At 35.3% G+C, this 14,546-nt stretch overlaps 1 protein-coding gene across 1 annotated transcript; it reads right to left on the reverse strand.

Annotated features, from left to right (window-relative positions):
- Positions 1 to 6,329: 6,329 nt before the first annotated feature.
- On the reverse strand, positions 6,330 to 10,266 carry TDRD15 (tudor domain containing 15). The gene is given in 10 exon segments (XM_089923394.1): positions 6,330 to 7,058; positions 7,060 to 7,130; positions 7,132 to 7,334; positions 7,337 to 7,532; positions 7,534 to 7,786; positions 7,788 to 8,127; positions 8,130 to 8,198; positions 8,201 to 8,407; positions 8,410 to 9,106; positions 9,108 to 10,266. Coding segments are annotated over 10 exon segments (3,630 nt in total). The 5' UTR covers positions 10,107 to 10,266; the 3' UTR covers positions 6,330 to 6,463.
- Between the last annotated feature and the right edge of the window lie 4,280 nt (positions 10,267 to 14,546).

Below are 14,546 nucleotides of genomic sequence, written 5' to 3' on the forward strand. Positions count from 1 at the left end.
TTGTGGAAATTTACCAGATGATCCTCAAATTCATATGGAAATGTAATGGAGCCAAAGGAGCCAAAAAAGACTTATCTTTCTGATTTCAAAAATACTCCAAAGATGGGCTTCCCTGGTGGCGCAGTGGTTGACAGTCTGCCTGCTGATGCAGGGGACACGGGTTCGTGCCCCGGTCCGGGAAGATCCCACATGCCATGGAGCAGCTGGGCCCATGAGCCATGGCCACTGAGCCTGCGCGTCCGGAGCCTGTGCTCCACAATGGGAGAGGCCACAGCAGTGAGAGGCCCGCGTACCGCAAAAAAAAAAAAAAAAAAATACTCCAAAGCTATAATAATCAAAGCAGTAAGGTACTGGCATGAGACTAGTCATATATATCAATGGAATAGAATTACGAGTCCAAAAATAAATCCTTACATTTTTGGTCAATTGATTCTGACAAAGGTTCCATGACAACTCAGTGGACAAAAAATAGTCTCTGTTTTTAAAGATTTTTTTTTTTTGATGTGGACCATTTCTAAAGTCTTTATTGAATTTGTTACAATATTACTTCTGTTTTTTTGTCCGCGAGGCATGTGGGAACTTATTTCCCTGACCAGGGATTGAACCCACACCCCCTGCATTGGAAGGCGAAGTCTTAACCACTGGACCACCAGGGGAGTCACAGAGTAGTTTTTTTTTTTTTTTTAATAAATAATGTTGTAAAAACTGGATATCCACCTGCAAAAGAGTGAAGTTAGACCCCACCTCACACCATATATAAAATTAACTCAAATTAGATCAAAGATCTATATATAAAAGCTAAAATTATAACTCTCAGAAAAACCCATGTAAATCTTCACCATCTTGGATTAGACAATGATTTGTTACATATGACACTGAAAGCAAAAGTGACAATAGAAAAACAGGTACACTGAACTCTACCAAAATTAAAAACACTTATGCTTCAAAAGTGCATCAATCAAGAAAGTGAAAAAATAACCTACGGAATGGGGAAAAATATTTGTAAACCATATAAAGGATATGGGCCTTGTAACCAGAATAGATAAATAACTCTTGTTACTCAACAAGACAAAAATATTTTAATGGTGAAAAAATTTGGACATATTTATTCAAAAAAGATATACAAAATGACTAATAACCACATGACAAAATGCCCAATATCATTAGTCATTAGTGAAAAGCAAATTAAAACGAGAAAGTAACATTTCACATACACTAATGTAGCAAGAATAAAAATGACAGGTAATAAATATTGACAAGGATACAGAAAACCAGGTACACACACGACCAGGAGAAATGTAAAAATGGTACAGTCACTTTGGAAAACAGTTCAGTGACTCTTTAAATGTTAAACATGAATTTACCATAGGATCCAATAATACTACTCAGGTATATATCCAAGAGATATGAACATATATATTCACATAAATGCTTGCATACATATCTTTTTAGCAGCATTAATCATAACAGTTGAAACTTACAGCCAAAACTTAGTATATTCACACAATGAAATACAGGGATTAACAATAAATGTGCAGCAGGAATGATACTGGATGATAAAACTGTTATAAAAATGATTTATGATGATAATCCACAATTTTTAAATTACCAAAAAAAATCATTGAATTGCACACCTGAAAAGGGTATATGATATGAAAACATGCCTGTTTTTTAAAATAGAAAAATATGAAAATCAAAGAAAGACAACTAAAAAATTCACTATAGTCAAATTAACATAAATTAAAAGATATTAGAAGATAACTTAAAAAATGAAAACACTTCAAAATTTACAGGCTGCAGCTGAAGAATGCTTAAAAACAAGTTTGTTACGGAAATGATTAATACTATAAAAAGAGTTTTAATAAAATCTAAGTGTACTTCCCTGGTGGTGCAGTGGTTAAGAATCCGCCTGCTAATGCAGGGGACACAGGTTCGAGCCCTGGTCCGGGAAGATCCCACATGCTATTGAGCAACTAAGCCCATGTGCCACAACTACTGAGCCTGCGAGCCACAACTACTGAAGCCTGCATACCTAGAGCCCATGCTCCACAACAAGAAAAGCCACCAAGATGAGAAGCCCACACACGGCAACGAAGAGTAGCCCCTGCTTGTTCCAAGTAGAGAAAGCCCACATGCAGCAACGAAGACCCAACACAACCAAAAATAAATTAATAAAAAATAAAATAATCTAAGTCTCCGTCTCATGAAGCTAGAAAAGAAAAGCAAATCGAACACAGACTGGACAGCTACATGTAAAAGAATGAAATTAGAACACTCCCTAACACCATACACAAAAATAAACTCAAAATGGATTAAAGATCTAAATGTAAGGCCAGACACTACCAAACTCTTAGAGGAAAACATAGGCAGAACACTCTGACATAAATCACAGCAAGATCCTTTTTGACCCACCTCCTAGAGAAATGGAAATAAAAACAAAAATAAACAAATGGGACCTAATGAAACTTAAAAGCTTTTGCACAGCAAAGGAAACCATAAACAAGATGAAAAGACAACCCTCAGAATGGGAGAAAATATTTGCAAATGAAGTAACTGACAAAGGATTAATCTCCAAAATTTACAAGCAGCTCATGCAGCTCAATATCTAAAAAACAAACAACCCAATCCAAAAATGGGCAGAAGACCTAAATAGACATTTCTCCAAAGAAGATATACAGATTGCCAACAAACACATGAAAGGATGCTCAACATCATTAATCATTAGAGAAGTGCAAATCAAAACTACAATGAGATATCACCTCACACCAGTCAGAACGGCCATCATCAAAAAATCTACAAACAATAAATGCTGGAGAGGGTGTGGAGAAAAGGGGACCCTCTTGCACTGTTGGTGGGAATGTAAATTGATACAGCCACTATGGAGAACAGTATGGAGGTTCCTTGAAAAACTAAAAATAGAACTACCATACCACCCAGCAATCCCACTACTGGGCATATACCCTGAGAAAACCATAATTCAAAAAGAATCATGTACCAAAATGTTCACTGCAGCTCTATTTACAATAGCCAGGACATGGAAGCAACCTAAGTGTCCATCAACAGACGAATGGATAAAGAAGATGTGGCACATCTATACAATGGAATATTACTCAGCCATAAAAATAAATGAAATTGAGTTATTTGTAGTGAGGTGGATGGACCTAGAGTCTGTCGTACAGAGTGAAGTCAGAAAGAGAAAAACAAATACCTTACGCTAACACATATAAACGGAATCTAAAAAAAAAAAAGGTTCTGGTGAACCTAGGGGCAGGACAGGAATAAAGACGCAAACGGAGAGAATGGACTTGAGGACAGGGGAAGGGGAAGCTGGGATGAAGTGAGAGAGTGGCATGGACATATATACACTACCAAATGTAAAATAGATAGCTAGTGGGAAGCAGCCGCATAGCACAGGGAGATCAGCTCGGTGCTTTGTGACCACCTAGAGGGGTGGGATAGGGAGGATAGGAGGGAGACGCAAGAGGAAGGAGATATGGGGATGTATGTATATGTATAGCTGATTCACTTTGGTATAAAGCAGAAACACACCACTGTAAAAGCAATTATACTCCAATAAAGATGTTAAAAATATTACCCTGAACGTTTAAATACTGATATGTTACAGTAGGCTGAATCTATGAGAAATTTAAGCCAATTTTCTAAATATAAGAGGCAGCAACTTCTATAACTAAAATAATGCTGCTAGGGCATTTCTAACACAACGTCTTTTACTCTGAATTAAGTTTAGCAGAGGATTACTGTGACTCATTATGTATAGTTTGGATTCCAAATATAGAAAGGGACAGATTCTAAAAGTTTTCACACATAAAATCCAGAATTACTATTTTCACTCACAAAATAATTCAGGAAGTTATCCATAATACTTTCTAGAATAGTGGTTCTCAACCTTGGCTCTACACTAGAATCACCCGGGGAACTTTAAAATCCTAATGGCAAGGCCATAGTCTGACCAATTAAAACAATCTCTAAAAGTGAGACCCAGGCATCAGAGTTTTAAAAAACATCCTTTCTTAATGCCAATGCAAAGCCTAGGTTGAAAACCACTGCTGTTAGAGCCCCTCTGGTAACATTTTTAATAGGCGAGAGAGTTTCTCAAGTACAATATTTATTGATTATCTTCAAACAGGAACTACTAGAACCATTTTCCACTAGACTCAGAGACCCCGCAGGCAATAACAGCAGCAAACAGCAGTGGTTACTACTGCCCTTGGACAAGTAATACAGGTGGAAGGAGCGGTACTCAAGACAAATAAATCAGTGTATGTTGTTTTCTTTTGTTTTGTTTTAAAACTATAATTATAGCAAACTTATCAGTCTATTCTTAGTCCGTAAAACCATATTTCTTTTATTTGTCTCACTGAAGTTATGATTTTTCCTTAAATTGGACCTCAGATTTTTTAAGAAGTATAATTTGTTTGTTTCCCTGACTCCTTTTATAACTGCTACTTTCACACTTTAATTCACTTTTTGATTCACCGTGTGCTAAGGAATGCAGGAAGTGAGATAGAAATGGGAACCAAAAGTGGGATCTTAAAGAATCTGATAGGAAAAACAAAGAAGGCAGAAACATACACAGGTAAAGAAACAATAAAAGATATGTAAGTGCCAAAATGTATGGACTGATCATCAAGAGTTTTATAGAAAAACTCTTCCTCAAATAAACTATTTTTTTAAGTATAAATAATGAATAAAAGTAGACTTCGGAATTGGAGAAATCTGAGTTTAAATTTTCAGCTCCTTACTTATCAGCTTTATATGCACGGGAAATTTACTTAATTTCCCTGAGCCTTATCCATAAAATAGTGATAATAACTTTGGGGGAGAGGGGTACTGCTTCCCATTCCCGATCTTCCTTCCATGTCGAAGTATTCATGATTGAGGCACACTCCTAGCATAACAATTCTCTGGTCTCTTTCCTCCCTTATACACAAGGAGTAGCGGCGATCTGACTGGTCCATTTACAATGAGAAAGATCTATGTTGGATTAGCCTCTTCCTCCTCCCTCTCTCCCTTTATAGAGATAACTACCTCAAGCTGTAAGGTTTACATGGGTAAGCCCCCATATGGAGAAACACTCCTCTGTGCCTATGTGGTAAGTCTAGTTTATTGATTCAATATTGGTAAACCCATTTGCCCATGGATATAAGCCACATTCATCATTTTTTTTTTTAATAAATGTGGTATGTTGCTCATCAATTGTCTTTCTCCTTGTCTCTCTGTAAAGTGGTTTTGAATTCAGGCAAAGAAGTAGGATACTAGTTATTAGAGTCCATTTTAAACCTTAATATCAACCTACTTTATAGAATTGTGGTAAGCTTTAAATGAGCTAATACACATAAATCACCACACAGTACCTGGAACACAGTAAATAAGCACTCTACCACAACTGCTACTATGATAAAAGAGTGATTCAAAAATAAGAAAAAAGGGCCAATTTTAAAGCATTGATCAATTCACTATAAAACATCTAATATGAATTCAAATGAAATCCTCTTTCTAAAATACATCAACAAAAACAAGACACCTCCATTCATTCACAGAATGTAACCGGCTATGATACTAGTTATAATATGGAATAATATACCAATTTACAGGCAGAACAAACATTCATTAAGCAGAGAACATTCTTTATAGCCTACAAAATCCTCACTAATCCATACAGAAAACAAAATACAATGTGCATAAGCCAAATCGACAATACTCTAGCATGTAAAATATTAAAATTTTAACAGTATTTTAGAATCAATTTGATGTCTAAAAATTTTCAGATGAAATGTGCTGGAGTCAGCTTATTCTGTAAGTTCAACTGCATTATCATTATGCTGAGAATCACACTCAAAAAACCTGAAGATATATTTAATCTGATAAGAAACATAACAGAAAACTGATTCTTCAAAATGAGCCCAGGAAGCTCTCCAATAGTAGCAAGATCAACCTGAGATCTATGGACCTTCAGGAGTTTTGTGAAATCCCTGAAATGTGTAAAATGTCATGCATGTGTGCACGCATATGTGGTTCAAACCCTCTACTTTCATTACATTATCAAGGGTCAGCATTCAAAAAAGGTAAAAATAGCGAAGCATCATTTTATAATTCAAGTGATCACTTCTAGTTATCCATTTATTCAAATTTTTTAGTAAAATCTTGCAGGATATTTTCAACTTGAATAATTTTAGTAAATAACAAACTTTTAAAGAATCAAAAATCTACAAAAGTTACAGAAAATTTTTTTTAAATGGCTACTTACCTTTCAAATGTTCTGATATTTTTTTTTATTAACGTGCAATGCTTTTTCTGCTGTTCTCAAGTCCATTGTATTATTTTCCTGTACTCCACTTGGTAGTTTTTCAGAAATGTTTTCAATGCAATTGGTGTTATCATTCAAACCATTAGGTAGTTCCCAAAATGAAGCTGCTGCACATGTATCAAATGCAGTGGTACTTCAGGGATTATGTTTTCCACTACCAACCTTCTTCCTCAGTGTTAAATTTCTAGAATGTAATCTTCTACTAATATGGCTTTTCTTTAAGAGGTTCTTACAGACATCTTTCCTCTTTATAGTTTTCTGCCTTTTCAGCTTTTGCTTCTCAGTGCACATACAATTCATACTTTCTCTTTTGTAATAACTTTGATCTAACAATTGGCAAACAGGCTTACTCTTTGATTTATATTGGATTTTAGTAGATCCAGTAGCAGTAACTGCATTGAGATGATCTGAATCTTTAGAATAAATTGCAAGACCAGAGTCAACTAACATATCTGCCAAAGTATTTTTCTCATGAATGATATATACCTTCAGTTTTGTTTCAAAACTGTATTCCCTAAACTGAAAAACTAAGCCTGGTTTACTCAGGAAATCTTGAAAAAAACTTTTGGCTTCTTCATTCCAATGCTTCCCTTTAGCAGGTAAGATACCATATAAGATGCAAGGATAACTTAGCCTCAGCAAATTCAGAAGTTCCTCAGGAACAACTTTAAGATTTTTAAAATCTGAATAAAGTATGTAAACAGAAAATCCATAGTCAATCAATACAAGAAGACTGATCAGAGACTTAAGAAATTTCTACCCTATTCCACTGATCTTCCAATTCATATTTGAACAAACAACTTAGAACCTGGAATTACGTGCTCTTGAGGCACTGTTTCTAAGTCTTCTGGTAGATCAGAAAGCAACATAAAGAGAGATTTCATTATGTCAAAGAAATCTTCTAACTGAACAAAGAAGTCTGATGGATCAGAAACAGCAGTGGCAATACCAGAATATTGCCCACCATTTTGGAGTTCTGACCAAGTAAATGATCTTATTGTACATGTGATACAGGAGTCTTAGATTCAACGTTGAAAATAACTTCTGAAGATCTAAATTTGTTTTCTTCAACATGAACTGTATTTAAATTTAAATATTCCAAAAGTAACAGGCCATCTATCAAAGTTTCTACTTCCCAGGCAGAGTCTAAATATTTCAGAAAAAGGATGTTTATTTCCAAATGAGCAACTAAGCACACAATGGACTCAAATGGCAATGTTCCTAAAATTTTCAAACCAAATCCATTTACAAGGCACAGCTTGTCTTGGAATATTTCTGCTTTCATTAATAAACACTTTGGTATTACATAAGGGCACTATTTCATACCTACCATGATCTACTAAAAAAACAAGCACTTTCTTATCAACACACTTTTTTCCTACTTTTGGTCGATACCACTTCAAAGTTTTTTTAGATTTTACCAAGCATTCTAAGCCTTTTTCAATATTTTCCATTGATGAAAGAGCATTTTTTTACTCCTTTAGTAATTAATACTGTTAAATCTGATAAAATCTTTTTATTTTTAGATAACTTCACATAAAATATCCCACATTTTGCAACATAAAGTATTTCAGCCTTTTCAAGTTGTCCAGGTTTTAACTCTTCAAAAGGAATATTAACCAGTTGTTGGTAGGATGGTTGAAGGATCATAGAACCTTCATACTCATTTGATAGTCCTTCCTTCCTTTCTTTATCAATAGGGCTCACCTTTTGAGAAACAACCTTAGGGATTTGCAATACTGTTTTCTGTAGTTTTGAACATGCTGTCCATTTCAGTAGTTCATTAATGACACATTTTCATCACAAATTATATTTACTTCCCATTTCTGTTCATGCTTTTTCAAAAACTCACAAGAAACTGTTTTATTATTCTTGAATCAAAATAATCCACAGTTTTGCTGTACCATATTTCATCAGGCTCATTCCACTTTACTCCACTAAGGAAAGAATGAACTCCTAGCTGAGGAACAGTTAAGAATTCCTTCTTAATTTCATAAATTTTTGATGTGTTTACTACTCCAATGTTACCATAGTCAATAAATTCCACTTCAAAAGAATTTCCTGGTAAAATTTTCTTAAAATGGCATTGTCACCAGAGTATTCTGCAACTACAAGATCTCCCACCACAGGTTTGACTGATTTTCTCTCTTTCACTGTATTGGCTCTTCTTGCATTTAGAGCATCCGCTAGGCTCATGATTACATTTTCAGTCTCGGCAAGCTGAATATGGAAACTTGCTGGATTACTTATATTAGAAACATATTCTTTAACTTTGGCATTCAAGTAAATTTTGGGTTGAGGAAGGTCTTTAATCTGTGGTCTAGCATGATTATATGTGTTTTGTGAGGCTGCCTGATTTAATTCTCTGATAAAAGACTGTGATACAACCCTTACTGATTTCTGGTCCACATCACTTTCATCAAGAATATGTGCAGACCCAGGGGCAATTTTTACACCTTTATTTTTAAATCCATCATTCAAAGACTTCTTCACCTTGTTTTTTGACACAAGTTCAACTTTATAACAAACTGATGGTTTCAAAAGCCTGCCATATATACTTTTGGGATTCATTAACTGATCTATTTTGCTTTCAGAATATGTTATTAGACTAGTTTTACTTATTGTACTATGGTGATAATTGTTTTCTATTTTGCCTTTCAAGGAAATACCAAGTTTCTCATTTGTTTTAGGACGCTTTTCCACACATTGTGCTTGGTCACAATGTTTTTCTCCATAAGCATGAATCAACATTTTAATTTTCTGATTTATATGTTGATATCTATCCATCATATAAGTCTACACCAAGCTGGCCATCTGGCTCCTCGGACAATATTATTGCCCTTAATGGTTTTCCCAAAAAATTATCTTCAAACCAGCTATTGATTTCTGCTGGAATATCTACATCTCTAAGATCTGACAAAAAACATTTAATAGCTTGCATAGGTGTAAACAGCAACTCTGATAACTCATCTGAAACATCCCTCAACATACTTTCTTCTACTAATTGCTTATTTCCAAAGTCCACAAAATATACCAGGAAGTCAGATAATGAACCTGTCGGCATCGCTAAAGCTCTATAAGGGAGACCATCCTCTACATACTTAGATATACACAATCTCATTTTACTAAAATCAGATTTGTGGCACTGACTGAGGTTACTAATCTCTGTGATTTTTGTTTCTGTCATCTCTAGGTCTTTATTATTTCTACTAAGTTGGCAATAAAACTTTTTGGGACTATATATGTGAGATATATATATTTCTTCCTCACTTCCAATTTTTATATTGAAGGAAGAATAACTGTAAAGACTAACTGAAGATGGAAATGGCTTTGATACTGTACTATACTGTGCAGAGCCATGATTATTAAGAAATTCTCTTGCACTAGCAAATGGAGATTGTAACTCCACCAAATTACATAAACAGTTTGGATATATAAGAACTAAGGCATAGATGACACAAGTCAATAACCCTCTAAATGAAGAAATAAAATTCCCAAGGTCTCTGCATGCTTCTCTCGTCCAATTGAATACTTTACAACTAATGGCTTCAACTAAATGGTTAAGACTACATCTGAAGGCCTGACCTTCTAAAACAAGGAAACATGGTTTAAAAGCAGAAAAATCTTTAATTAAAACTCTTTCCTGGTAACCATAATCAACAAGTACCACATCAAATTTTTTTTTTTTTTTTTTTTTTTTGCGGTACGCGGGCCTCTCACTGTTGTGGCCTCTCGCGTTGCGGAGCACAGGCTCCGGATGCGCAGGCTCAGCGGCCATGGCTCACGGGCCCAGCAACTCTGCGGCATGTGGGATCTTCCCGGACCGGGGCACGAACCCGTGTCCCCTGCATCGGCAGGCGGACTCCTAACCACTGTGCCACCCGGGAAGCCCCCAACATCAAATTCCTTTTTTGATACTTGAGTCAAAATAGCAGCTCTATACCACTTCCCATCTTTAGAATACTTAGCAACACAAGCAATCTGCCCAATCTGATAAAGATCAGAATGAACACTATAATAATCCTGAAGTTGTTCCAGTAATTCAGTAATTTTAAGTCTTCTAACTTACACTGCAGCTGGCATGAGAAGTCACCTGGGCCATAGTAATAAGAACACTTAACTTCAAGGACTGTTCCTGGTTTAAATACATATTCTTTATAAGGCCATGGTGACTCAGGTCTCACAGACAAGGTGAAAGGGTTTTTTAAATCTAGGAAGTTAACAGTTGGGGACTTTAACAAAGAAAAGTTACTTCCTTTTAGCTTATCTGAATGGTACTTTTCAGGTTTAGGTCCTTCAAGAAGGGCAGATATGACTTTCTTAATATTTACTTTGTTTTTAGATTTTAAATTTAACACTGAATATTCACTTACAGATTTTGGACAACGTTCTGGTTCTACTTCCCAATATTCTGCATATCCAGCTTGTAACATAAGAGACAACATCAATATTTTCTGAGGCTTCAATATTCTGAATATTTACAGTATACTTCTCATCTTTTTTTTGCTATAACTTGAAGCAAAATTGCTTTGTTCAAGACAATTTTTTAAAAATAATCAACTGCTGCCTTCATCCATAAATCTTCAACGGGAAATATATATGCAAGTGAACAACACACGGCTAAGGCAGGCAACTCACAAAACTCTGGAAGCAAAATTTTTACATCAAACAATGGTATGGAATCAGTATTTCCATAATCCAAGAAATAAACATTAATTTTATAAGCATTAATTTCAGTAATGACAGCTCTATAAAAACGTCTGTCCTTGCTGTATCTAGCACAACAAAATAATCCATGTCCTGGATTTCTTAGAATCAGTTCATTTTCACACAAATCATAAAATTTGTTTATATTTTTCATACCTTGAAATTCATTCTGATGTTCATTAGTACACACCCAGAAATTTGATGGGTTTAATACATATGCTACAAAAGCTATTGTAGACAGCTTCTATCTCCATTTCTACAGTTTTAATAGGAAAATCTATTTTCAAAGTGTCTTTTTTATTTAGAGAATCTATCGATCATTCAGTATTTGCAATAAAACTCTCAACTGCAAAGCCGTTTACATCTGAGGCACTAGTCTCCCTCAACATATTTGAGATTTTTGAATCAGACACTGGACAAAGTACTTGTATGCCTACGGTCTTTAGCAGACACTTAAAAGTAATTGTAGACTCTTGAGTTTGTAATGTCACATAACACAAATGCTCATCCTTACTGAACCAATCAAGGTGTGCATATACTATTTGTCCTAACAAGGCTTGTTTAAACACACTTAGTTGAAATTTTCTTGCATCTCTGGACTGTGTAAATATGTCAGAGAACACGGAAATGAAAATAATGGTACTAAAATAAAATCCTGTTTAAGTTTCTTTACGTGAATTGAGGGTATAGCCTCACTACTGCCATAATCCATAAACCAAATTTTCACTTGATTATTGGGCAAGAAGAAATGCTGAAGAATTGGGCAAGAAGAATTGCTGAAGAATTCCTCTATGCTACTGTCCATTTCTCCTTCTGGCAACACAAAGTACTCCAAAATTATCACATGTGGGACTACCTTCTTGACTGATAATATCACAATGCAAAGTCAAACACACTGTCAAGTTCTCTAACTCTGGAATCCATTTAATTAGTTGGCAATAAAATTTACTTGGGCTCACGGCAGATGATACTTTTACGCTTTCAATGCTGCCTACTGACAAAGATGGTTGCAAATTATCCAGAACACGCTGAATATCAAGTAAGTATAAGTATTATTACTTAATGATAATTCAGGTCTTTTATGTTGTAATGAATCTGGCATTTGTTTGGGGAATTCTTTTACCATTTCCACAACAAGACAAAATGAATCTCCATCAGCAAGTCTCCCTAATTGTAATTCAAGAACCTGGGATATAATTTTTGGCAATTCAAGAAGAATCATCTGAAGAGGCAAAATAGCTCGTACACAACCTTTCACTTGTAGTCCTACCAATGACTTGAAGTAATTCAAAGCCTTAGGAGACCATTTTTCCCCAGTTGGTAATATGTTGGCAAAAATGCCAAACATTACCCATGGTGGTAGATCAAATAAGTTGCCACAGGCTGAAGCAACCTGCGTACTGTCAACTCTCAGTTCTTCTCTGCGATCTATGAGCACAGTATACAGATCATTTTTCTTTTCCACAACTCTTCCTCTCTGCCATTCTCCTGATATTCTTTATTCTACCAAACAAAATTCATCAATGTCCACATTATTTTTTACTTTTGGAATATGCTGTATTTCCCTCTGCAATATGTGGTAGTCAAACTCACATTCACTGTTATTTCTGCCTTGAAATTTCACCAGAACGTCCTTGGGAAAACATTCTATATGTGATATTGTCAGATCCACATCTAAAAATGTTGGTAACAGAGATGTAGAATCTATTTTCTAAAAAGCAAATAATAAGTGCCTATTAGCTTCTGGACAGACAGCCATCAAAATTAAATGAAATTAGCCTTACATGTATATAAACACAAATCTTAAAAATAATTCTTTGCCTGCACTTACCAAACTGAACATGTTGGTAAAAGTTATATACACTGGACAAGATAAAGAGAAACAAAATGCATTTAACTGTTCACTGCCTTCCACACTTTCAAAAATTTCCATTGAAACAACCAAAAGAACATAAAAAATAGGGAGAATATATATAATCACTGGAAAACAGAAAAAAGCAATATTTTTCAGAGACTAACAAATTTCTACTAGATATTGGACTGATATGGTTTAATAAAAGGAAGCCAAATAAAAACTACTGGAAAAACTCCTCCCCTCCTGTAAGAAAACTACTTTCCCTCATTCAGACCTCTTCCAACAACCCCTAATTCAAGGGGGTGAGTGCTAGAAGCAAGGTTGGATGGTGAACCAACAGGGGACACACTGTTCACACTCCCCACTCTGTGTCAATTGGCAATATTTGGGACCCTATCAGCATCATTATACAACTCCAGGATTCTTCTCTGAGGGCAACTGGCTGAGTCCTGGACACCAGTAAGGAAAGACAGGCATGGAAAGACCCTGAGGCAGGTTAAGTACATCCAGGCCTTGTCACTGACATGGGTACCCACAAAAAGTATGGAGGGAGGGGGAGAGGAAAAGAAATCTTTAGCACAGAGGCAAAGCTCTCTACTATAACTATGGCTCCAGCTAATTTTCTCTAGATTGCTGGGATCCTAAAAACTGTAATGCAAATATTCAAGAAGTATAAAATAGTCCCCAAATTCAGGTAAGAACCAACACAGCCCAACTCCCTCTAGACTCTGAGTTAATAGTTGACAATTTCTTTCTATGAGGATGAGAGAGAGAAAGTACTAGAGCTAAACAAATGAGGGAACCACTTAAAAGAAACCAAGGAAATGCTCCCCTCAGGAATAAATGTATTGAAGGAAACAGCAAAAAAAAATTGTTTTTCAAAAGTCTGATTCCTGTTTTTAAAAAGCCCAAAAGAGAATAATGCATTTTTATATGACTAAGTAGTCATTAAGATGCAACAACTGAAAACAGGAAAAACTACACACACATAAGATTCAAAACTGCAAAGGGGAAAGCCAACACAAAATAAAAATAAATAGACTACAAAAATATTTTGAGAGAATACCCAAAAACTCAGAAGAAAAGGATAAAAAGATGGAAGAGAAGCATGAAGGACAGGAATATAAAACCTTATCAAAGTATAAATGTTGTTATCTCAGAGATAAAATAACAGAAGCCATTTCTAAGACTTAAGACCCAAGTCCACAAAGTGAAACAGGCCACTGGAAAGCTAGAGAAAAAGGTACGACTTAGGGTTTTCTGGGTACTGAGTACCGTTTTTATTTCCTCCTAGATAATTAATTTGGTGTGATAATCAGCATGGTTTGATCTATACAGATTCCAGACAATACTCACTTGACCCTGGAGTCCTTAAGAATAAAAATCAATGAGCGATATACACTAAAGATTCATATCAGAATAAGCTGCCATTATTTAAAGTCACAGGTCTCCACTCAATTCCCAGACTTTATTCAGTTTATAGACCTATAATACCTTACATGAAGGGAAGACCAAGTACTGTTAAGAAAGGATCCTGTGCTTGAATATACTTGAATATACCAAGAACATTCTTCCTGGCATTTACCCAAAGGGTCTTGTGACTATTCACCTGAGTAAACAGGAAAAAGAAAAAAATACATAAGCCTTTCAGGAACA

Source organism: Delphinapterus leucas, chromosome 13 (genome assembly GCF_059928025.1).
Source record: "Delphinapterus leucas isolate spDelLeu-1000000601 "Yukka" chromosome 13, BTC_Dleu_Yukka2, whole genome shotgun sequence".
Taxonomy (NCBI): domain Eukaryota; kingdom Metazoa; phylum Chordata; class Mammalia; order Artiodactyla; family Monodontidae; genus Delphinapterus; species Delphinapterus leucas.